Source organism: Larus michahellis, chromosome 1 (assembly GCF_964199755.1).
Source record: "Larus michahellis chromosome 1, bLarMic1.1, whole genome shotgun sequence".
Taxonomy (NCBI): domain Eukaryota; kingdom Metazoa; phylum Chordata; class Aves; order Charadriiformes; family Laridae; genus Larus; species Larus michahellis.
The window spans coordinates 210,683,970-210,710,380 of NC_133896.1; the positions used below are offsets into that span (position 1 = coordinate 210,683,970).

The window sequence follows — 26,411 nt, forward strand, 5'->3', positions numbered from 1 at the left end:
CTCATCTTTCAAAAAGGGCAAAATACAGAAGGCGCGGTGCCACTAAAATGGCACAAGTAGAACTGAGCCGGGCAGTTGCAGCAACACATTCTAAAAGAGCGAGATACAGCTGAAAAGCTCAAACACGCTGAGATTGTGGCCAATTTTTAGATAGTGAGTCGCACAATAGACAGGCTGTTTATCATGTGCTGATGTTTTCTCAACAGTTTTTAAAGGTTAAATAGATTTTGAACCAATTCATGTTGCTCTGACAGTTTTACGAGAACAAAAATTAAAAGAACACAATTATAACTACCGTCCAAAGAGCTTGCTCAGGGTTTAGCATCAGACCACATGTATTGCACTACAGGTTTCCAGATGGCGACATGCGACTGTTCCTGGAACCTTCAGTCACTAACACTGCTGTAGTCCACAAAATTGATTTTATTTAAATAATCAAGAAGAACGGATACATATTTTATTGAGCACTTTAGAAGACAATGAGAGATTCACTGCAGCAAGTCATATTTTTAAATACAAAAGGGGAATTAGTAAAAAGTTAGGTTCATATGCAACAAGAAACAAGAACACGTTGCTTTCAGGAGCTTCGACGGAGATCCCTACTTACATCAAACAGTTCAAACACGTCCACGTCACAAAATCTTAGTATTGCACTATAGCTCCTTGCTCAACAGACGCGATGGACAATGTGCACCTGCATTACCCACTTGTAAAGGACCATCGGCAACACATCAGCACAGCCAGGCAATCTAGAATAGGCCAGAGGGGTTGTGGGTTTGCTGGGAGACGCACGGCAGTAAAACCGAGCAGTTCGGATCACCACTATCCAACCCCAGCCCTGTTTCTTGCTGGTGATGCAACAGCCATGAGAATGGCAGCTGCGCTACTGCCCTGTGCAGAGGTAGGATAATACTATGGCTTTAAAGACTTTCTTTTAAATAAGGCTCGTCTTAGCTGAAAGCCATATAATAACCAAAGAGTTCTTGTAACTCTAGCACAAACTATAGCGTGGCAGCACCTCGGGTTCCACTTGTTGAACAACAGCTGCCACCTCCAAGTAGGTACTTTATTTCTTTGAAATCAGCTGCAGCACACGAGTGGTTCTGTGCAAAGGTGGTAACGCCCACTACTTCTTTTCCCCGCCCTCATCCTCATCCGTACGGAGAATGCTAACAGTCGAGAACGCAACAGCGGGTGACACAGAGGAACTGGAAAATGGAAGTCCTACCTAGCCATAAAAGAGGTGCTCCTTTGTCTAAAAAGACGCATTGCGAGAGGTGACAGGCAAGACATTTCAGTTACGTGGACAGCATGGAAAAAACCACATTTGTGAAAGATACACACTGCCGCTGTGGTGGTTAAACCCCCACCCCTCCTTGTATCTAAAATTCAAGACGATGGTCATTTTAATGTTAACTGAAGGCAGAGGTCCTGGGCAGGGGGGCCGACATTAAAGCTGAATGCTACTCTCCCCAGACAGTACAACAACAAACCAGGGCAGTTTTCCAATTCACAAATGCTTCCCCTTCTTTTGTCTGTTCTAACCCACTTCAGCATCTTATCTTTAATTAAAATTAAGTGACAGACCGTGCAGGGAGAACATTGTCATCGTATTTATAACTACCTCACTCGGGCTGCCAGGCGCTTGGCTCTGCCGAGGCACTCCGGTGCTCCTGTAATACAAGTAAGACCGTCTTCTCAAGCGGGTTTTGGAAGACAGCACAACTAATATTGCATTTGATACTACAAACACGTTGAAACAAATTCCACACGTACAAACATTACAAAACCGCTTCTACAAACCGTCACAAAATTGGAACCAATTTCACTGATCTTCAGTCCAAACTCCAAGGCGGATTTGTTAGTCAAGAAGACTGAAACAACTGAGAAATAGGAATTAAACTAACACTGAGCTTACATATCATTACATTTTGTAAAAAAAAAGTAAGACATTGTTTTTAATTTATGAATATGTAGAAAATTCAAAATCTCTAACGGTTACAGTACCCCCTTGTACTAAGCCTATTTGTAGCTTCTCTTCCATCAGTGCCGAGTAAACTAATCCCAGACATCACTGTTGAGATGGCTAACGGAGACATCTCAGGCTCCTTCCTGCTGCCAGCTTCGATTGCATTCGATGCGTGTCACTTGTTACTCACGATAGAAATATTTTGTTCTTGTTCCTTGTGTGGTGTTGTTTGTTTTCTATTTTTAATAAATAATGAAAGTCTACAACATGCTTTCTCAGGTACATGATTGCTGAGTATTACACAACAAGTAGTCTGTAAACCGGTTCGGCCTCTGGGGAATTGTCAGGCCCTTGAGACGGTTGCATTCCAAGAGCAGCACCTTGCATTGAGCGCAGCCAGGGCGGAGGAGAAGACCTCCTGCAGCACCGAGCTCCTGCCTGCTGCGGCGGGGAGGCATCAGCATGAGGAATCCACGAGTCTTTGGCGAAGTCTTTTATCTTCTCTCGGACTCGCGTTGCCACTTGAGTTGTGGTCTGTCAAAACTAAAGAGAAAGTAAACCTTTAGAAGTGAAAGGGCCACCAAACCACGCGACACGTTCTCGTTTACAAAGGAACTGCCACCAGGAGCACCCAGCAGCAGGATGCCCTGCAGCATCTCCCACCCTCACGGTCCACAGTCGGCATCTACCACTGGTTTGTTAACACCGTTACTAATTAAAACACGCTGATGCCACTAGTGACAGAAGAAAAGACGATGAGCCACGGGCAAGCTTTGCTGACGAGCGGTGAAGTTCGCAGCTGCAGCCCCGCAGAAGGAGAGAGTTGCACCACCTGCAGCTGGCCATGAAACAGCGGCTTCTTCCTGCAATGCGTTTTAACAGAGCTTCAAGCATGAGTTTGTTCCTCTCTGGAGGAAAACAAGTCTTTGAAGTGTTTTTGTGAGACGAAAACAATCTCAAAAGTTCTGCTTTCAAATAAAAACGAGTCAGATTTTCTATTAGCTTTTTCAGCTCCTTGAGCAGAGATCCCCACCTTGGGCTCTTAAATTCTCCTCCCAAAACCCACCCACCTGTAATTTCAAAAAGGCACACATTTAAGAGGAAAACTATTTTCTGTCAGAATCACTCCAAACTGCTGTACGAGAGCTGGCTGCCAGAAGAGCTTCTTCTAGTTTGAAAACAATTTTGCTTGTTTGTTCTGAATTCCACTGTTGTAAATTGACTTCTCCTCCAAACCTCTGCCTACCAGAACTGCTTGACTGAAGCACAGAGGAACAGTTACCCTCTGGATGCCGCTGCTTCTTTTTTATTAAGCACAGGGCACAGCTTTCTGAAGAGAAAGTAGATTTAACTTTTTTCCTGCCTTTGAAACAGTTCTTTAACTTGCCCTCAGCACTGTGCTCGCCCACTCAGGTCAGCTGCTAAGCGTTTTAAAGCATTTTCACTTCCATGAGTGAAGGACTTTGTGACGAGGCAGCCAACAGAGTCTCAGCTCCGTCATTCAGGGGATGCAGGCACTGGTGTCCTGCTGCTTCTGTGGGGACAGCTACAACAGCAGCCATGCTCACATCAAATGGCAAGAAAGCCTTTCCATCCCTTTATGCCTCTCCCTCGATATTTGGCTTTTCGTCTCTAATTCTGTAATTGAGGAGGGAATTGGAATCATATTTAACGTACGCCACATTTTTTAGCACAGAATCTGAGATTACATCTTGTGTAGCAGCGATTGCTCAGAGCCGATCATGTCTGGTGGGAATATTCCGGCAACAGCTGCACCAATCCAGACCAACTCAGACCATTTTGGCAAAAACCACTTTACAGTCAACCTCCCTTTCTCTCTGCATAAGAAAGAGAAGGAGCATGTTCACTGGCCCCGGTTCCACTTCCCTTCTTTTGTCATGTTCTGTTCCTCCACCAGTGGCATTTCTGAGCATCAAGACTTATTTTTACATTCATCTAAGATTTCTGCCCAAGCCTGAATGAAAAGCAGAAGCAGCAGTTACTACTCTTTTGAGCTAATGTCTGAAAAACAAATGTCCTGAAACCACCAGCTTTCTCACTGGAGCTTCTTCAAGCACAACCTTCTGTAGAACGATCTAGTGCTCTTCTACTGTGCAGGTGGTCTTAAGGAGTTCGAGTTCAGCCGGCTGAAGCCTCTTACTACTACAGCAGAGATGTCAGCAAGGACCACCACCTTAAGAGAGCCTGTGCCACTGACCTGCAACACCCCAATCTCCAGGCACACGTGTGAAGCCATAGCAGTTATACTGCAGACAACATAGCAAGGTCTAAGCAGGTCCATTTTCTTGGAGAATATATTAAAATGTTTTATCTAGGACTACACGTCTAGATAAAACCTGCTTTGTGTTGTATGAATGATTTTTTTGGTTTAATGGATTCCTTATCGCTCTATACCAGCAGGTTGGGATGTGGTGTTTTTGTGGTGTTTCTTTGATTTTTCTTTTTAAAGAAAGAGCAGGTCACCTTACCTTGTAGCTCTGTTGCATTTTTTTCCAGCTCTTCTGTAGTTGTTTCTCCAGGCTTCTCCAACACAGCTGTCCCTGGCTTCCCATCCACGGTATCTGTCTTAATAGTACCAAGGTTTACCAAAAGTTGCATGACATCGAACTTCTCAGAAACCGCAATGTTCTCCAGCACTTTGAGGCATTTAAATGATTTAAGTTCACTCACGTTTTCCTCAAGAAAGAGGAGGTAAAGGCTTAAGTCATCAAAACACTTTGACTTGAGTTTCAGAACATCGAAAGTTGGCAGGATTTCATACACTTTGAGGACACTTGAATTCCACCTCCATGGAACAAACATTGCATACACTACCAGCGGCATCACTAGAAGATAGACTAGCAGGTTAATATAGCTGAGTACCTTGAAGACACCAACAGCAATAAGCTTGCACTGAACCACTTCTGGAACAGTTGTGTCATTCTTTAAGATCCCAGTTTTGATAGTGCAGAGAAACTCATCGCTCAAAGAGGAGAGGCTAATGTAGTAGCCCAGGTAGAGGCATGCAATGAAAATAATCACTAGCGTGAGCAAACGGCAGATAATGTATTTAATTATTAAGCATTTGGAATTCTTCTTCGTCTTCAGGTACTGCTCTACAATTGGGTATTTAAAGTGGCTTTCAGATATTTCCCACAAACTGAAAGAGAGAGAAAAGAAAAACATAAATCACATAAATCAGATGCTGCAACATTCACCAACCTCAAATTTCACAGAAACCTAGTAATACTCTAAAATAGTCCAATAGTAAGATTGGATTCCCTCTTATTGGGGTAAATCAAGTGTAGTTTTATTGAAGTCAACAGAAAAACAACAGAATAGCAGATAAATGAAGAATATTGACACTCCAATACAGAAAAAACACTTAAGAGACAAAAGAGCTCAAACATTGGAAAATGGAAAAAAAGTATTGCTCTCGCAGCAAAAAAATATTTTTGTTCTTTTCCAACACAAAACAGGCATAGTAAGCAAATCCATGAGAAAAAGCAGACTTCCCAACCACTTGTTCAATAATAGCACACTGGAAGGTTTTGCCCTTGTCAAGATCTAAGTCCCCATTTTAAGGAACAGACCTAAGTCCCCATTGCATTGCTCGTACCCCGCCACGCAAAGAGAAACAGGTACCCTGCCCTAGGATGAAGCAGAAACTGGATCTGGTTAGAACAGTGCACCGGTTTCATCAGAGATGGGGTCTTGGTTTTGGTGTTTGGTTTTTTTATTGGGTTTTTTGTCTTTAAAAAGAAGCTTTGCGGACCTAGATCGGAAAGGATGGGCGATGACAAGTAACAGACTTTGCTCACAGTGTGCAAATGACTGACAAAGACATTGAGAACTGAAGACTGGAGCCATCCCCGTTATCTTACGCTGGGGTTGTGTGTGGGTGTGTAAAACTAATTAATACCTTCTACAACTGAAGAAACCAGGACTTCTCAGGTAATTAGTAATGTGAAGAGCTCATCAAATGTTTTCTTTGAAAAAAGAAAGTTACAGCTCCAAGTACCCCCAGTAATAATTTCAGATGTCATCTTTTCATCAGGAAAGTCATCTTTTCATCAGATGTCAGCTATCATCAGGAATAGCGTGGCCAGCAGGAGCAGGGAAGTGATCGTGCCTCTGTACTCGGCACTGGTGAGGCCTCACCTCGAGTGCTGTGTTCAGTTCTGGGCCCCTCTGTACAAGAGGGACATTGAAGTGCTGGAGCGTGTCCAGAGGAGAGCTACCAGGCTGGGGAGGGGTCTGGAGACCAGGGCATATGAGGAGAGGCTGAGGGAGCTGGGCATGTTTAGCTTGGAGAAGAGGAGGCTGAAGGGAGACCTCATTGCCCTCTACAACTACCTGAAAGGAGGTTGGAGAGAGGTGGGTGTTGGCCTCTTCTCCCAGGTGAATAATGACAGGACCAGAGGAAACGGTCTGAAGTTGCGGCAGGGGAGGTTTAGACTGGATATTAGGAAGAATTACTTTACTGACAGAGTGGTCAGGCACTGGAACAGCCTGCCCAGGGAGGTGGTTGAGTCACCATCCCTAGAGGTGTTTAAGACCTGTCTAGATTTGGCATTTCAGGGCATGCTCTAGTGGCAGAGATTGTAGGGTTTGTGTTTTTTGGTTTGTTTTTTTTTTTTTGTGTGTGTGTGTATGGTTGGACTCGATCTCAAAGGTCCTTTCCAACCAGAAGATTCTATGATTCTATGGGGTTTTTTACCCAAATTTAAAAGCCCATCAGGCCACCATTCAAACCTTTGCAATAAATTTCTAAGAGAGTGCGGGTGTCACATCTGTTAAGAGCTTACAGAAAAGAGCAAAGAAAACCAAGACCCAGCATCTTACCTCTGCGTCAAGTTCTCATTAACAGCTGGAAGCAAGTCAGTAGGATCCCTGGGGTCTCCGCTGCGGATGCTATTAGCAGCTTTGATTGCCCTGTTATAGGCTTTGTCAAGTTCTTCCATAATGAATTTCAGGTCTGAAGAAAGGTGAGGTGCTGCAGTGAAGCGCCAGAACAAACATGGTAGATACAGCAGGATAGCGACGAGCAGAAGGATGTATGGGAAGAACTGAAGGGAGGAAAAATTCAGATTAGGCGCTACCTGTATACAAAACGTCAGCCAGTCACCACCATTCCCTATAAGTCTCTTAAATTCCCTATAAGCCTATTAAATTCCCTGAAGTTTTACTTAAATGCTTTTACTAAAACCCACTTTTGTGGTTATCAGGGACATGCAGGGAAGCAGAATCTCTTTCCAGACAGCTCCAGTAACCTTACTGCTGCTCAGAGCTTTGCAAAAAAAAAAAAAAAAAAAAAAAAAAATTAAAAAATGGCAGAATAAAGTTACCATAATCCTGATAACATTTTTCCTTGCATATTCAGAACTGCACTGCTGGAGCTGAAAGTGAGAGAGGCAGCACTAACCTGGGGAACGACAAATAGCAAAGGCAACCAAAGCAGCTATCAGAGATGCTGACTGGAAGAAGAGGATGGTGTCACATAACCCTCCCTCCCAAACGTGTCACCACTGTTCATAGCAACTAAAATGCTCCAAACACCGTCAAAATCTCTCCTGTTCTCCATTAGCTGTCAGGAAGTTAACGAATAGACCATTTGTAACGCTGCATCTGCCTGCACAGACACACATCTGCTCAGAGTGCCTGGCATACAGAGGCTGTAAAGGATGGAACTACGGCTGTAATATTTAAGGGTATTTATGTATTTTAAATAACTCCTAAATGGAAACCAACACACAGCATCAGAATGGTCTGGTGTTAATGCAGCGCTGGGAATTCAGTCCTTACGTGGTCCCCGTTGCTTAGGGAAAGGGCTGAAGCAAATATAAAATACAGTAGCTTGAAGTCTTTCCATCTTTCTTCTAGTTATCAATGAGTTTTTCACCATGAGATTTAATTTCTAATTCCCTCCAGCTGCTGAAAAGAAGGCATCTTCCATCCACTGTGACATTATAGTGAAGGTGTACATTTATACATAACATCACCCTTACAGAGACGCGATGTAAGATCTAGTGAGACAAGCGGGGAGTTAACAAAAAGTACTGCAAATTTGGCTAATCTCCAATTCATTACATTCAGCTTTTGACAGTAAGCACACTTAACTCAAACCCAGCATCAGTTCCTAAGGAATTTTAAATTAGTTGTGGTGAACCAATTTGAAACAGATTTAAGGCATCTTAGTTGTCACAGCCATGCACACAGGCGCATTCCTTGAAAAAGCCAATGGAGAATTTTAGAGGAAACTTGGACTGAAGACATTAATCAGTGCAAGCAGAACAGCTCTGCTTACGTTTGTAGTTATTTAACAAGATGAGAATCTGGACCTAATATTAACATGTTAACTTGTGTTTGCATTAATCAAGAGAGACTGAAGTTTTGTATGAATGAAATAAATAATTTGATGCTATTGAACATTTTATCCAAGGAAAGCTGCTTCTAAAATCACCTACCATTAACGCAAAATCCTATGTTATTATTAATACTAGGAATGCATACAACATGTTAGCACAGAAATAAAACCCGACTTCTTAAAGGAACTGCATCAGCAACTGGAGACCATAAAACCAACCATCATTCTGGATGGGCACGTTCTCTACATGGGAGTCACATCAGAAATTTGTGGCACACAGTAAGACAAAGCCAGGAAAAGCACTAAACAGCCACAGAAAACAGAGAATGCTGTATGTAAAGGTCAGCTTTCCCTTGCAACCCTTCTTGTAAATTCATACTTTAACCGTTTCTGCTCAGTAGCAACATAATTGAACTTGGCCAAAATTGCGACTTCTGACTCTAGATAAGATGACAAGAAAGAAAGAAAACTTCAAGAAAGGCTCACCTTTAAAACTGAAACAGAAATCCTGCAGGGATGGGCTAACCAGTGACAAGATTGTTTCAGAAACCTAGTTAACAAAGCAGAGTTGAGTGTAATTATACCGTACACCCCACTAGGGGTAGCTCTTCCTCACCAGCCAGGAACGAGCATCAACCCTGTACTGCAATATCATAGCTGTGGCCTGTCCCCTCTCGGCCGCAGGGGACTGACCTCACAGGCCAGAGACAACCAGGGGATTCCTTCTGATCTCCTGGAACTGCACGTCTGCCCAGTACGCCCACTGAATCTATACTATCTTCTGCACCACTAAACCACACTCACTGATGGATTGTCCATAGCTACCTTCAAGAATTTCTTCCCTCCAGAGCTCCTACCTATGCCAGCAGCCAAGACAGCCCTTGGGTGTGGGTGATGCTCTCCTTTTTGAACTGCTAACTGCTTTCAACCAAACTGAGAGAGCTCATTCTCTCAAAAACACGTCCTTAGTGGCTGTCATCTCCGAGCTCTCAGCTCTACTTGCTGCCCCCTTGACGTGATCTTTCCCCTGCCCCCAGCAGCCTGTAGAAACTGTGCAGAGCTCTGCCCTCACTACTGCCTCTCTTCCCTCTTTCTACACAGCAGACAACCTCAGATCATCTGGAGTTTTTTTTCCAGATCTATCCTTTCCAATTGAGATGTAAAGCTCTGCCGTGTCCGATGTGTTTTTGTAGACATCTCGTCAACTCAAACCCAACAGCTCAAGAATCTGCCCTTCATGTTCAACTCTGTGGACAATGCCACTGGCTCTCTCAGGTCAAAGTCCTGGATGCCTTGGTCTACTCAAAGCTTTATGGTTTCATGACCAGGCTCCTTCAGTCCTCTGAATTCTGTATTATGTAGAAACAGAAATTATCTATCTATGAACGCAGCTTAAATTTATCTAAGCTGCTCTAAGTTGATGTAACACCTTTTCCGTAGGCCAAATGCCAGCTTGTATAAGATTGCTGCAAAGCCTGTTTGACTTCACTTACTTCTGTGTCATACGCCTCTTAGCATCCTTCCACTGGTGCCAGGTGGGGAAAGAAACAACAAAGAAACATCTGATTTAGTAAGGAGCAGCCAAAGCTTCTTACATTAGTTTACACCACTTGGCTTTACTACTCACTCATTTGAATTTTTACAGGCATCAGAGGATTTATTAATTCCCTGTCTGACTCTCAAAACTGGAAACACCACCAGCAGTATCCGATTAATCCTTGAGATCTCTTTACCCTGAGGCCTACAAGACACGCGACAGGAGGCGAGATAGTTGACACACTGAAGTCACAGTCCAAAACCTCCATTGTCTCAGTCCCCATCTCCTCCTTTATGCGTAGAAAAAGACTCTGGGCACGTTCTGCTCTTGTGTAACACACTGGCACCAGCCCTGTTGCTCTGCTCCAGACCTCCTCCAATCCCACCCATCTCCCTGCCTCATCACACGCTGTTGTCTTACGAAGAGCAGCCTCTGCCATCTTCCCTTGCACTTCCTCCTCGCTCCGACTCCTTCACCACCGCCTCGTCACCTAGAAGCATCGCACCACTGGGACAAAGGCACATTTGCCACATGTTTACTGGGCTTCCCCTCGCCAGACTCTCGTCTCTCCCAAAGCTGTAGTTTATGGCAACATGGGAAAACACTATGCAGCTCTTTTCTGAATGGTCTCAAACCCAGAGCAGCAGCGTGACCATTAGTCCAGCTCTTTTTGTTTGGAAACAAAAGCCTGTATTTGTCAGCCCTTCCACAGCACTTGATGCACGACTCCATCCTTCTCGGATTCTGGCTTTTTTTAAAAAATGAAAGATACGCTTGTTCTATTTGTTAACGGTAGGCTTAGATAACTAGCAAATTGTTTTGAATCATTAAAATTTAAGGCCTTGAACCAACAGGCAGAAGTGAAAATGCAAAGTCATCTGGCACGAGTCCTAGGTTTCAGAGCAACAGACTCGGATTATCCAGCTCATCTGACTACATTTTACAGTCACACATAATGACTTCCCATTTTAAGAAGAGGACTCTGTGGTATTCATACATGGATGAGCATGTGCCATGCGCCTTTCTTTTGTGGTTTATGCATTTACTTCCAAGGCACTGAACACACAAGGAGGAAATGCTACTTCAGTCTTGGGTAGTTACCAGCATTTAGGTTAAATGGGAAGTGTCACGGATTGCAAGAACTATATGGTCAAATATATGCCAGAGAAAGATATTGCCCTAAAAGTAAAACTCAGTTTTTCCTTTGCTGTCTAGTTCTCAAGTTCCTCTTCAACAGCAAGCTCACAATGTTGAATTTAAGATGGTTTGAGAGTGCATGACTGAAGAAAGGTCCTCTGAAAGCAGATAAGAACAGATACATTAGAGCAGATACAAAATCCTATGGTACAAAATGCGCTGTTCTGAACTTTATTAGTGAAAGTGCTTCGAGAGCTACATCATCGTGCTTCAACCTGGGTGCCCTGAGCTTTCATTTCCACCCAGCTGCAAGGCGAAAAGGACAGGCAAAGGCCCATCGAGTTTGCCACTCAAAACCAGAGTAGCAGAGATTCAGCTAGGCTAATCCAAGTTTCTGGGGGGTACTAGGCACAGATACTGTGCGATTCATATTCAACACGAGACAGACAAAACTAGTAGTGCATGCACCAGGGACCTCAAACTAGAGTCCCCTGTATGTTTTCTGCTATGTATTGCTGAGCTCCTGAAAGCTAAAGATGATGGAAGCAGGTTCACCTGCCTTGCTTGTCCCTTAGTCCGATGGCACGCTGGGTGGGACAGCAAGCTCCAAGGAAGCAGAGCACCAGGAAGCCATGAGGTCAACTGCCCTTTGTTCTGTACTGCTGCAGCTCACTTCACTTGACGGAGCTTTCATCACTGTGTACATCACAGGTGATACCCGTACTCCTCCTGAAAGCCAAAAGCACCTGATACCCGAGCTGACAACTCTGCACCAGAAACCGCCGAAGCCCATGTTAACTGGTGTTGATGAGGCACTGAAACACAAGCCTTATCTGAGCAGGAATCTGTGCAGAGAAGCACTCCTCCCTCCATGCTAAAGACGTGTGTGCTCTTCATCATTGCTCTGCAACAAGTAACTGAAATGGGAACTGCAGATTTAGTGCCTCTCTGTACCTCACGGCTGTAGTCCAAGAGTAACACATCCCACGGGGCAGTCAAAGGTGAAAACGGGACCAGATCTGACACCAGCTGTTTGGTAGCCTGTGGCACAACACTCCACCAGGGCCTGCAATGCAGAAAGCACGATCTTTCTGGACAGCGAGAGCTTAGGAAATAGCGTGTCCAGGAGATGCAGAGCCCCGATCCCCCGTCTCAGCACAACACATCGTTTTCAGTTGTGTGTTGTACACTCACAAAAGCAGTTATAAAGGTTATCATCAAAGCAAATCATTTTTGCACATCAAAATGCTTAGCCTCCGTAGATATGTGCTGTTTTCTTACATCACTGACCATAATCAGGTTGAGCAATTTTAAATCAATACTACCTACCATGAAAAGAGAAAAAAAATAACCTGCATGCATGCAGTCCAAATTTTAGAAACCTATCTATTTAACACACTGAACTCTTTTGAAGTCATGACTTCAAGACACAAGTCAAGACATTCAAGAGTCTGAATTTGCTCCTCTCATGAAGATTACCTGCACAAACCTCTGTCTTACCAGAATTTGTGAAAACCTACATTCAGATAAATACTCAGAACGGCAAGAACCAATTTCACTACATTTCAGATCCCCGATGCACACGCATAGATTTTCACTGATAAACACACATAGGGTGGTAGCACTACAAATATCAAAATGAGGTCCTGATATTCTCATCACGCATTTTTTTTCACCATTTATTGGGAGGCCAGGGAAATAAACTTTGAAGACATCGGTCCATTTAAGTTAATTTGTTAAAAACCAGCTAACTGTTCGACCAGAACATATTAACGGGTATAGAAGAAGAAGTGTTTGACTAATCCATTTGCATAAGCACATAAGACACCGGAATGACAAAACTGTCTTTTAAAGATGCATTAGCATCCGAGTCTACTGAAGGTGACAAGAAAAATCAGACTAAACTACGAAATAGTCTATTCTATAACATCCCCAGCTTGAATTGTGCTAAGAAACAGTAAATACACAACAGATAAGTTAAAAGGGCATTTTAAAAACTTCTTCATAAGCTCAAATATGTTTTTATCATCCAAACAAAATACAGCTGCCAAAGGTGGTGAGACCCAAAAGACATTTTCAAGGACCTAATCTACTTGCCAAGGTCTGGATAAAGATGGCTGGCAAACGACGACAACCACGTTAGCGACATTTAGAAAACAACAGTTCTCTAACGTTACTACAGCTTCAGTCCTTATTTCCTCTGGGCAAACACTATTAAAGTGGCTGCAAGCATTCAGACTTCTACCATACCTGATAGTGGTCAAACACTAACTTTAAGTACGCTAGCACAAAGCTGTTAAGCTGCACAGGTCTGAATTACAGCCTTGAGAAAATTCATTGGCATTGGCATGCAGTGCTCAAAGAAGGAAGCACTGAAGTGTCTTCACTCACTTGAGATGAAAGTGTTTCTCATTAAAAAATAAGATCATAGTGAAGTGTCTGCTTCTTCAGCTCCAAATTTCTATTTGCCACTGGGAAGAGCCCTTATTAAGCAAAGGCACCAGCCCCCAAACAGGCTAATGAGAGCAATGACGTGTTTCCAGAAGCAAAGGTATCAGGCTTCCTCTGGATACGATCCTGTTCCTGTTTGAGTCGATGTGAGACGTTTCATTGGTGTTCAGGGCAGAAATGTGAGCTATAAATGACTCATCATTTGGGCTGCGATACGTTCCTGCCTCCAGACGTGAAAGTGAATCTCAAACCACACGTGACCTTTTTTACCCCATCTGTTACTTAATTTCTGTTTTGATACAGCTTAAAAGCTGTATTTCTCCAGCCTCAATTAGTAAGGCTAATGAGACTGAAGTAGCCCTAACACTACCCCCTCAAAGAATGCTTTATAAACGCACCTGCGTTCAGGTCTCCTTGCCCTGACAGCCCCTAATCCCTCTGGGTGGGGCTTTGTAGGTGAAATGTGAGGAGTCCTCCGTCAACTAGGAAGTTGTACGAAGAATGAGTAATGAGAACCAGGTAACAGCTGTGATTATAATCATACCAACACCACAATGAAGAACCTCAGGAGGTTTTTTGCGCATTTACAGACAAGCAATTCAAAGAACATCCCATGGGTCCACAGTAAGTCTTACTTCTGTTACAAAAAGTGAGTATTTTCAAGAAGCTAAGTTTCGCTTCGTGCATACAAAGACCTCAGACCCACTCTTTGTACTCAATGCTTTCAGCAGCTCCTGCAGCACTTGCCCTGTGCTTTTGCGGAGATGTGAGCCAGACGACTGACCTCTGGCTATGCCACATGTGAAGACCTCCTCTTTCTGCTGTCAGTCACGCACATACCAATGTGTAGATGAACAGTTTGCCTGCAGTCCACACTGCTACAGACGTCCTTCTTCTGAAGAACCATCTACTCCCTTTACCTCAACTTTGCTTACCTTTATTTTCCTCCTTGATTCTCCCCAACTAATTAATAATCAACTAGAAAATAGAGTAATTCAAAAAAACTTAGAAGTCCCTTGACAGGCACCTCCATCCTAGCAGTCCAGATTTCACGGCTAGGAAGAGGTCATCACTCAATGTCCAACTTCCCCTCATCTTGCTTGGTTGCCATCACGTCTGCTGGCCGTCAAGAGCCAGTAAGATGATGCTCACTGTTCTCCTGCATATGTTTGTAGAAATTTCTCTGGGCACTATGGATTAAAAAGGCTTCACAGTGCGGTCTCCTCCTCCGCTGGACTGCCAGGACGGCCCACTCACAATGGCCAAAAGTTTGTTTCTATTCCAGTTAAGGATCAAGCTACGTTTTACCAAAACTAGTTGTCAGGTGGAGCACTCATCTTTAGAGACAAGAAGCAATCTGCACAGAGGGAACCAATACATGACTCTTTCATCCCACATCAGCACTGTCTGTCTCCCTTCCCCATTCATCTTTAGAAACCGGTATCTCTGCTCTGACACTTCAGATAGACACAAGAAACCTCTTGAAGGAATTAAGTCTGAATGGAAAACCCCACAAGAAAACAGGAACAACAGAAGAGCAAAGCCCGACGAGACTAAGTGTCACCAATGACAAACCTGAAGATGAGTCTTGTCAGAGGACTCAACCATATAAGCATTTAGTCAGCTTTTTCACTGACAAAGAGGAGGAAATCTTAGCGTTAAACTAAGAATTTATGCAGGACATGCTATAGTCTCTTCTTTCCATTTATCTGTCTGCAGAGAGTTTGTTTCTTGAATTGTGCATTTGAGCACACAACTCATTTTGCATTCTGCTAAGGGTTATCCAGGGTGAAGAGTTACTCCATGTTCCCTACAAATTTCAAAAATCCTGTTCTCCAAGGAGAGAGGCTCTGGGCACCCTGTGGGAGTGCACAGACCACGAGAGCGGCAGGGAACCCAGAAAGTTGGAGTGTTCCTCCTCCCCACTCCAAAACAAGTTTCCAAACTGATAAATTCAAGTGTTGGGAGAGACCTCCCAGAGCAGAAGGGACAGCAAGTAAAGGTGCCCAAGCTTCGGGGATTGCCCAGAACTGAAACATACATTTCACTGATTGAAAAATCAAAAAATCCCAGCACAAACTTGTATGCTAAAATAGGAGGGAAATGAGAAGGTTTCATCTTTTCTGTAATGCAACCTGGTTTTGATAATCCTTTAGAGCAACCAGATGCCTAGAACAAAAGCGGGGCAAGCTGCCGTAAGTTGGCTTCTTCACCAAAGAGCTACATGGTCCTACTTCTACTCTACACCATGATGAGCACTGTCCTAGGATGCAAACCTTTGACAGCACTTCTGACCGAGCACAGGGACCATGCCATAAGGAGGTCCATCCATTCCAATCAGGGCCTAGAACTTCAATACCCCAAACCTGTAATCCAATGCCTCCTTAAGCGTTTTGCATGGACCCTTCCAGCATGCCAATATAGTGAGATGCTAAGTGAGTCAGAGCATTAGAAAGAACCTGAGATGCTTTGCAAATAAATGCACTGCTGCCCAGAAAGCAGAAAAAAAAAAAAAGCTTTAAGTGTTGTCTTAAATAAAAATGGGCCTAATGATCCTTGCTGTCCCTCTACGTGGATCCCTGCCCTTGCACCGCAGAGTCAAGTCTCCTCTCACCTGACCTTGGGAAGTCTCATTAACATCACTGTGCTCCCACAAAGACTCTGCTCTGCCCATTTAAAAGAATGGTTATCTAGCCAAAATCTGCAGAGCAATGAGGTTGTACGTAGGTACCTTGGAGCACACAGCCTGCACCAGGAGACAACCCAGGCCCTGCTTTCCTGCAGAAGTGATCAGTCCCCATGGCAAGCCACCCAGCAGTGCAGCTGGGAGCTGCTGGCCCTGGGTACACCCAACAGCCAAACACCTTCAGATCTTCCCACCACAGTCAGTGTTAATAGCTGTAACACCGCTCCTTCCCTGGAAACTTGTTAAGCATGGAAGTTGATGAACAATCAGCAGAAGGGTATTAATACTCGCTTCCAAGTAGCATCCGCAGCTCCAGTTGCTCGGCACAGTGGAAGTGTAGGTGACTAAGCATGGATTTAGGAAGTTAAGATGAGGCACGCAGCCTCTGCTACAAACTCTGACTCAGCTGTTCAGACACACTTCTTGCAGCCAGTTTGCAGGGTATTTACAAAGAAACATCACATACCATTAAGCTATCACAGAGGAACTGTGGGAAGAAGGGCCTTGCATCAATTCCTGAGACAGCACTGGTCAGCAAATTAACGAGGGTTGCATCATAAAAGCATGACTAGCAATTACTCACGGCTGGTAAACTGGGAGACTTACAGCTATCAGCAGGTGACTACGGCATAAAGTTCAACAGAAAGAAATTGGGTAAGAAGAACTCATTCCCTCAAGAGAAAGGGGCAGTAATGTATCCAGGTTTGCAGGTGGAGTTTCCACCCACACAAGCCTCTTGCATCCCAGCAGCTTCGACTGGCCTCTGTAGAAGGTCTGGCTGAAATGAAGTGGAGCACTAACTGAGCAAGGAAGAGTTCAGGCTAGAAAACAAGTCTGGCTTTAATATTCATGAGACACAAGACCGCTGGGTCAAGTTTATGAGTGAAGTGGAGAAGGCAGTAGTAAATCCTTACAGTTAGTGATTTCAGGGAAACGGTTGAGGCACCATCCCTGGAGGCTTTTAAAAGACGAGTAGACATGGTGCTGAGGGACATGCTTTAGTGATGGTTTTTGTCAACGTTAGGTCGGTGGTTGGACTCCATGATTTGAAAGGTCCCTTCCAACCTGGACGATTCTGTGATTTGAGTCAGCAAACAAATCAGAGACAGCCCTGAATAGTCTTTCAGAGGAGATACCACCACCTGACTGGATAATCGAAGCTGAGCTACAGGATACACCAGTAAACCCCAGAAATACAGGTGCTGCAGGTCCCAGACATGAGCTCCTTCTAACGCCAGGTTCTCCTCCGCTCCCAGGTGCTGGGGGTGCGTTATTTGCTGGGGCAAGTAATCAAAGGGCTGGGAAAGGCAGCACGCAACACCCCACGTTTGCAGAGCTCCAACAGCATTTCTTACTCGGGCATCAGCACTGCCCGGGCAGGGCGATGCTGCCTCTCGAGCTGCACCAGCTCCAGGCACTGGCACGGCATTTCCGCAGGGTTTGTAACGCTGGCCAAAGCTCGGCTAACTGCTCTGAGCCAGCTCAAGTGCCTTAGTACCTACCGCTCCTTTTACCCATCAAATCACGTCTCTTACTGTGCGTTCAGTACGACGCTGCTTTACCCGGGGCGGTGAAAGCCAGCTCACGGTTTGCAAGGGAACAGCCTGGGGAGGCTCAGAAGAGCACACCGAAGACAGGGTTAAACCTGTTGGTACCAGTGATGAATTCCACTTCTCCCACAATGCCTACCTGCCAGAAGCTCCTCTCCATGCAAAACTGGCCAAGTGTAATACAATAAAAATGCGAAATGTTTTCACTCTCCTGTTTTCCTAAAGTAAGCTTTCGATACAAGCATTAGGGCAGTTGTTGTGTCTCGTGTCCTGGTTTTAAAATAGTTCCTGGCTAAAGCCAGGTGAGGCACTCAGCTCCAGGGCAACGCAGCAACATTCACATTACTCCCGTGTCAGATAACTGGTGATGTTTGTTATTAGAGCACGACAGAGCCTTTATTTAAAAGCAGAAAATACCTTCTTTAGTACTACCCTCTTTGGAAGTAAGGGAAAGAAAACATTATCTCTAAAAATAGAGAGTTAAGTCAAAGCCAAGGACTATAGCAGAGCAGAGGAAGAAGAAAAGCGAGGCAAAGGCAGGCTTCTACACGGGGACAATTTTTGCAGGAGAAGGAGATCTGTACATACTTTATGCAGCCACAGGGGAATGTTTTCTAAGTTGTTCTGGGATGGTTGCTTCTGCTGCACAGCTGCCCAGCAGTAGGAGTCCACGTACGCAGCTTGCCGCCAGGAAAAGGAGCTGGGAGCAAAACAGCTTATCTGAGCACCTGGGAAAACAAAGCAAAAGTTATCATGTCCTCAGAAGATTAAAAAAAAAAAAAAAAAAGAGAGAAATCAAGTTTAGGAAGAAAAGCTCACACTCGTGATTTCGCAGTACCCAAAGCTATTAGGTTAAGCAATCAAACCAAACACAGCAGCTCTGCGGGGAGAAGAGTCACCGAGCTCCCACTGTATCCAAAGGGTTAAACTCCCACAGAGACTCTCTGATGTCTCCTAAAGGTTGAGACAGCGTATTAGAAACACCTGTCTTTTAGGCCTATTTTCATAAGGCTTTTGGGGAACATACCCTCCAAGACCTGTCTCTTTTGCTTGCACTTGACTCAGGTTGGCTAAAGGGGAACCACCATAAAGTGCGATCAGATAATGCTGGTTCCCCAAGGAAACAGCTACCATCACATACCATCATGCCGCTGTATTTCCCAAACACACAACCTACAGCTTACACGTTTATTGAAACAAGACCTCAAACACCATTCCCACAGCCCAAGTTTGGCCCAGGGTGCTGCCACTTCTTCTGCCTCTAAGACTGCGCATGAGTTTTGAGGGGTTCACATCACACATGTGAAAACAGGGATTCCCTCCTGTAACTTCTGGCAGAGCAGTTGTGGCCTCCAGTCATCTCCAAAGGGTGCCAGGTCCCTCCTCGCCAGCTCAGTGATGTGCTGTGTCCAGAATTAAGCACGTAATCATCACCCCCACTCACTCCCAGCACCTCCCCAGCTGCTCGGAAGCTTCAAATTAAGATCAGGGCACTAATTGACAGCAAGAGCAGCTGTTTAGCCAGCCTCAGCCTTAGGGTCAAATTCTCCTCTGACCAGCTACAGGCACCAACTGAGTCTTCCCGCAGCATACCTCAACGAGGAAGAGCAGGTATTGGACATGGAGTATCGCTGGCTCCTCAAATGAGGAGTAAAACAATGTGCGGGGTTTGGATTTTCTTTCTGAAGCTTTGATAGTGAAAGCAAAAAAAACCCCACACATTTCCAGCAGGCTTTCATAAAAGTTGAAACAGGATAACCATTTCACCAAGTGATTACAGAAAGTGGAGATGGCTCATGCGCAAGCAACTTTCTTCCAAGAGCAACCTCCAACACAACACCAACGTCAAAAGACCAAGAGAGAGGAAATAGTGCTACTTTTTTTTTCCTAAACATATTCATCAAAGTTAATGCTAAAGGCATCACTGTGTGCTTTATAGGGGAAAAGTATTTTGTATAAGATTGTATCACTTGTTCTGCCTTTTTGCTGGTCTAGCTTTTAGAGAATAAGAACTTTTTGTGTAACAGGAGTCAACCTCATTCGCCGTGTAACTTGTACAGCCTTTTTACAACGTAGCATAGTCAAGGAGCATTATGCATAAAAGGCTTTCCTTATGAGTCACTAGTATAATTATTTCTAAGGCTGTAGTATCATAAGGACATGGTTTGACCTGTCACAAGCCTCCCTTATGGAAAACAAATTACTGTTTATCAGTCCAGAGCTCGTGCGACTTCGCAAAGTTGACACAAGACAAGCGCTTGCACTCTCCCAAAGCTTCGGGAGTTTCTGCTTTCCAGAGAACTTCCATTAGCTGTGGAAGCTCAAGAAATAATACACTGAAGAAAAGGAAAAAGGAAAAAGCAAAAAAGAAGAAAAAGGGGCAGGCAACTGGAGTGTCTGTGCTTGGCTGGATAGAGACCATTTATGCTCTGCTCTCATCGCTTAACGAAGCTCCTGCTGCTGGCTGTGCCCAGTGCGAAGCGGCAAACAAGTGACCCTTTCACGGGGCAAGCAATAGGAGTGTTCAGAAAGATGCTTTGTCCTATTCATGGCTGGGTATCTGCAACAAGAAACACATTCCATGTGTTCATTCTCGTTGATGGGTGGGAAAACCACTGAGAGTGATGGAGTGTTTAAACCAGTGAGGAAAAAGGCAGGCAGCCTCCTTCTCCCAAATTAGCGATGAAAAAGGCAGGCAGCCTCCTTCTCCAATGAGTTATGCCCACAACGTCACACCAGAATAGCTACAGCAACGCCAGGGGTGCAGCAGAGCAGTGAACCTCGCTCATCTGATCCCCAGGGTTTCAGCAGGGACGTTGGAAACCTTTGACTTGGGAGTCAAGCAGATAGAGCTCTGCGCCAAGCAGAAGCTGGGGACACTCCGGTTATTGCACCCATTAATTAACTTATTGCAGTCCTGGTTGTAAACACTTGTTAATGTAAATTACAACTTTGCACTGACCACGGTCATGTTAAGACTTAACCAGAAAGGATGTTTTTGTGTATAATCTACACAGAACACACATTATTAAACACATCTGAAAATGGTCACAACTTTCCATCTTTTTTTCTTTCTTTCTCTCCTCCGAAGGAGTCATAGCAATAGATCTACACAGATAATTTATGTTGGGTTATTCTGGAGGAAGTGAAAAAGAAAATCTGTAGTTTTGATTAGCGGAGAATTTAGGCAAAGGTCCAAATGCCTTTCAAAGCAGCACTGTGCACACACACCCATGCTCAGGGCTAATTCATGAAAGGCTAATAGCCCTCTGCTACCAAAGGAACAGCCTCCTGGCTTCGCGACATGAAGCCATTCCCCGTCCTTTGCTCCCACAAGTAATAAAAGGGGAAAAGGAAAAGCAGCAGCCAAGCCCAGCACAACAACAGGGAGATAAAATACACTGAGAGAAGGATGAGGAATAATAAATGACTGCACTCTTTAAACAGTTGCCACAACAGTGTTTGGCCAAGTTACCATTACACTGCGCAGTGCACTTTTTTTTTAATCATTCCCTGGTACTAAACCAACTTTGGAGAGGGAGTGATGGGGATTTGACTTACACTTTTGCAAAAAAATGACGACAAAAAAATGCCACTTATTATCATTGTCCTGAAGAGACACCACGTAAATATGTTTAATATCTTTATCGATGATCTGGATGAGGGGACTGAGTGCACCCTCAGTAAGTTCGCAGATGACACCAAACTAGGTGGGAGTGTTCATCTGCTTGAGGGTAGGAAGGCTCTACAGAGGGCCCTGGACAGGCTGGATCGAAGGGCCAAGGCCAACTGTATGAGGTTTAATAAGGCCAAGTGCCGGGTCCTGCATTTCGGTCACAACAACCCCAAGCAATGCTACAGGCCTGGGGAAGAGTGGCTGGAAAGCTGCCCCGCAGAAAAGGACCTGGGGGTGCTGGTGGACGGCCAGCTTAACATGAGCCAGCAGCGTGCCCAGGTGGCCAAGAAGGCCAACAGCATTCTGGCTTGTATGAGGAATAGCGTGGCCAGCAGGAGCAGGGAAGTGACCGTGCCTCTGTACTCGGCACTGGTGAGGCCTCACCTCGAGGACTGTGTTCAGTTCTGGGCCCCTCTGTACAAGAGGGACATGGAAGTGCTGGAGCGTGTCCAGAGGAGAGCTACCAGGCTGGTGAGGGGTCTGGAGACCAGGGCATATGAGGAGAGGCTGAGGGAGCTGGGCATGTTTAGCTTGGAGAAGAGGAGGCTGAGGGGAGACCTCATTGCCCTCCACAACTCCCTGAAAGGAGGTTGGAGAGAGGTGGGTGTTGGCCTCTTCTCCCAGGTGAATAATGACAGGACCAGAGGAAATGGTCTGAAGCTGCAGCAGGGGAGGTTTAGATTGGATATTAGGAAGAATTACTTCACTGCAAGAGTGGTCAGGCACTGGAACAGCCTGCCCAGAGGAGGTGGTTGAGTCACCATCCCTAGAGGTGTTTAAGACCTGTCTAGATTTGGCATTTCAGGGCATGCTCTAGTGGCAGAGATTGTAGGTTGTTTGGTTGGACTCGATGATCTTAAGGGTCCTTTCCAACCATGAAGATTCTGTGATTCTGTAAAAGAGCTGCAGAAACTTAAGGCAGCAACAGGTGGGCACCATGTATGATAAAATGTCACTTTTATAAGTGTGCTGAGATTATTAGATGGAGCCGGTCGCTGCCGGCAGGAATGACTTGCAGGCATGCAACGGAGTGCAGAGCACAAGCCTGAGTCCCTGCAGCCAGCGAGCAGCCAGGCCGAGCTGTCACCCCACCCAGCCACGGCACGTCTTCACGTGTGCTCTGCCAACAAGCCATCTCCTCTGGGCCTCTACCAGGAAAACCCTCTTCTTTGGCAACCGGCTCCTCTGCAGCTCCTATACAGCACTGCACAAACTGGTGTGGAGCTGTCTACAGGTGGAGATCCTGTGCCCTGCTGACACCTTTTCATCCGCTTCGCCTAAGTCTTGAAGGTTCATTCGGGAAGGATCTGTCATCAGGTGTCTAAAAGAAGATGCCTCAATCCCAGCTGAGACTTCTCAGAGTTGGGATGCAAGCAGTGGGCCTGCTCTGGCTCCTTTTCCTCAAATGGAGGTGGAAATTTTGCTATCGATGCTAAATGAGCAGGATACAAGTCACCTTTGCGATGCCCACCCTAATGCCCCTGTAGATGCTTTCCAAAAAAAAAGAAACCTACCTGCAAAAAGAAACTCACAGAATCACAGAATGGTAGGGTTGGAAGGGACCTCTGGAGATCACCTAGTCCAACCCCCTGCCAGAGCAGGGTCACCCAGAGCAGGTTGCACAGAAACACGTCTAGGCCGAATGTCTCCAGAGTTGGAGACTCCACCACCTCTCTGGGCAGCCTGTGCCAGGGCTCTGCCACCCTCAAAGTAAAGAATTTCCTCCTCATGTTTAGGTGGAACTTCCTATGTTCAAGTTTGTGCCCATTACCTCTTGTCCTGTCGCTGGGCACCACTGAAAAGAGCCTGGCCCCATCCTCCTGACACCCACCCTTTCAGTATTCATAAGCATTGGTAAGATCCCCCCTCAGTCATCTTTTTTCCAGACTAAAAAGACCCAAGTCCCTCAGCCTTTCTTCATGGGAGAGGTGTTCCAGTCCCCTCATCATCTTGGTAGCCCTTTGCTGTACCCTCTCCAGCAGTTCCCTGTCCTTCTTGAACTCCCATTATCCCAAGGAAAGTCTCAGCTCTGAAGGAGAATCCCTGTTCAGTAGCCAACCGCTTTGCTGGGGTGGAAGGTGGGACGAGCAGAGGGCTCAGCATCCTCTGGCTGCGTCCCTTACCAGAGAGAGCACAAACCCAGCAAGCTGGACTGGTTTCCTCCCCAGTGGCTCAACAACCCACTGCTGACTTAAACATCTAATTAAGAAACTACAACTAACAGAGAGTACTTCCAAGAATCAGTGTTAGTCATATGCTGAACTATTTTTCCTGAACCAGGATCAGGTGGTTGTAGCTGACAGAATTAAACCTTCAGTCAGTAATTATTTGGTTTCTAATGCACTGCAATCGCTGGAAAAAGATTTGCATAAGCTTGGATGAAAACCCAGCCATTAATTACTACTATGATTTTCCACAAGGCAAAATGAACTAGCCACGATACCCAAACACCTGATTTTATCTAGCAAGAATAACCCACGTTAGCAGCCGCTAAAATAAAACCCACCAACAAGAAAATCAAGGCACGCATACACAATGCACAGACTGCCAGGCACCATCCAACGCGCATCCTCCACCCCAACATTAAAAAAGATATTTTAAAATATGAAAAACAGATGTCCCAATGCATGCCAAAGAAGAAGCAACTGTATGTGTGGGTGTACACCTTAAGAGTGGACCAGAAGGAATCATTTTATTAGATATGTAAGACGCTTCTCATGGACCAAAGTGGCAGGCTGGGTGACAGAGAATAAACTCTATGTTTAAGAAGGAAGTATGGAGAGACACAAATGGGTGCACTGGAGGAAAGAACCTGTTCCCTGAGGTTTACTTTGGCAATGGAGTAGCAGCAGAAGGTAAAGCTGAGGTGATGCAGTGTTTAAGCGAAATGTGTCAGAGGAGCCAGCAAGTATCTTTTCCTCTCCACGGGGCTGCCAATTATCCCACAGAGAAGTCTCAGAATCACGCTGTGGGAAAAGAGCTGGGTGTTTAACAAGCATTGCCTTCAGAGCAACGAGTTTTTTGGTTCATGGGAAAAAAAACTTGTGAAGGAAATTCCCACCAGTGAGATTGAAGGAAAATATGGAGTTTCCCTTCACCTGAAGGAGAAACATCTCAAAACAGTGGTGATGACCTTCTGGCTCCACTGCCAACATTGGTGGTAAACCTAAATCTCAGGCAAGACCAGAGGGCCATGATGCTTTTTAAATTAATTCTGGCACCACGCGCAGCTTACCATCATTGTTGTCGGACATGAAAACTTGGCTGTGTCGAAGGTAAACAGGAAAAAAAAAATCTCCTCACCAACAGCTGAACATGTTTACCCAAAGACGATTTAGACTTGACATTAAAGTAAATGTTTTTACAAGTTTGTCGTGGCTCCCCAGGCAGGCCCGTCCCTGACGCCGGTAACTTCTGCTATTTACTGAGCACTCCTTGTACGCCAAAGAGCAGCACAGCGTATGCTGCTCTTCTCTGGGGTCTGCACGTCTAACTGAAAGATGCTTTGAAGTTCACAGTCTGTCTGGCGGCTCCAGACTGATGCTACTGGCACCCTTGTTGGCTCGGTCCTGTCATTAATGCCCTGAGTCCCAGAGCACCCTACTGAGCTAAACCCAAGATGTGCAAATGTCAACCATTAGCATACAGCCTGCTTCCGCAGCGCTTGGGAGATGTTTTTCAAGCTCTCAGCCAGCAGCTGCCATAGTAATAGTCTTTGGCCTAATTACACCCAACCCAACTTCAGCCCCCAGCCTTTACGGAAGTCACAAGATAGGATTATTTCCCAAAAGCCTCCCCAGCAACTTGTGAATGTGAAGGGAGAGAGACATCAGCAGGGAGGGCTAGCAGTGGGGTAGCAGGAGAAGAAAGGAGCCTAATTCAATAGTTAAGACTATTTTTTTTGTATATTTGTTGTGATTGAGTCTTGCAATTGGGGTGGGTTTTTTTCCCCTTTCTTCACTAGTTTCCTTTCATCACTAGTTCTGATGACTGTTTGAGAAACATGATTGACCTGTAGAGAGAGACACGGGCCCAGCTGGACGTGCAATAAGGGATGCTGCAGGTGGGTGCTGCTGCCCCCATGGCACCCACAGAAGCTGTTGGGATGCAGCACCCGGAGTTCCTCACTAACTCCCTTCACCCCGTGGTTTCTGCTGGACAAAGCACCTCAAATCCCACAGGCAGCCAACTCGGGGGGTGGGAACTAAAACAAACAAATTGGGGAAAAAACCCTCCCAGAAATTCGGTGGAAATTCAGCAGGGCAAGCAAGGATTCTCACCATTGGGAAAGCCCAAAGCGGTCAACGGGGACATCAACCGCATGGCGTGTAGAGCACAGGGCAAGACTCCGCTTCCCAACCTTTGAGCACCCTCCAGCAAGGAGATAAGATGCATCAGAGGGACATAAGATGTTTTTACTGCAGCAAATCTTCATTTTGACAGATTCATGCAGATGCTGTGGGTTGGTCCACGGCCAGGCACTTCCTAACCCACCCTTCTGCCGCAACTGACAAGCCTGTAGCACTACCCAGACCTTCATGCTGATTATACTCAAGTTTCTTAGGTGACTTACTTAACATATGATAGTTTCTGGGTTGGGAGGGTTTCCAAGATGTTTTGTTATATTATAAAATAAACAGAGATGCTAAAATGAGAGGATTCATACCAGCAATGTATGAGCCATGCACAACCAACGCCCAAAATGGCCTTATAGTAAGGGCTGCTGGTGGCCACCACGATTTTCCCTTCTTCTCCCCTCTCCAGCTCTCTCCCTCCCTCCTCATCTCCCTTCCCAGCCATCACCTCCCACGCTGCCAGCTGCACAGCCTCACGGTGCCCGAAAACTGATGTATAGAGAAGGTCAAACAACGTGATTTGGTGACAAGCAGCTTCTGGGCTTAAGCACGTATGAGCAATTCCCAACTGCCTTCCTTCGGGAAAAGACGCAAATATTTGATGTCAAGCGGACAGCTCTCGCAGCTGCTTTTCTTTCGGCTGCGACCCAAGCCAGACACTGATATATTTCCCAGAACTAACT

General features: G+C 45.3%; 1 protein-coding gene across 1 annotated transcript in view; it reads right to left on the reverse strand.

Annotated features, from left to right (window-relative positions):
- Nucleotides 1–405: 405 nt before the first annotated feature.
- PANX1 (pannexin 1) overlaps nt 406–26,411 on the reverse strand; it is a 29,925-nt gene continuing 3,919 nt past the window's right edge. Inside the window, exons 2-5 of the mRNA XM_074571291.1 lie at nt 18,286–18,425; nt 6,815–7,038; nt 4,459–5,129; nt 406–2,512 (exon numbers count right to left, since the gene is read on the reverse strand). Coding sequence (XP_074427392.1) covers nt 2,427–2,512; nt 4,459–5,129; nt 6,815–7,038; nt 18,286–18,425 — 1,121 coding nt within the window. The 3' untranslated portion in view covers nt 406–2,426. The remainder of the gene's footprint in view (nt 2,513–4,458; nt 5,130–6,814; nt 7,039–18,285; nt 18,426–26,411) is intronic.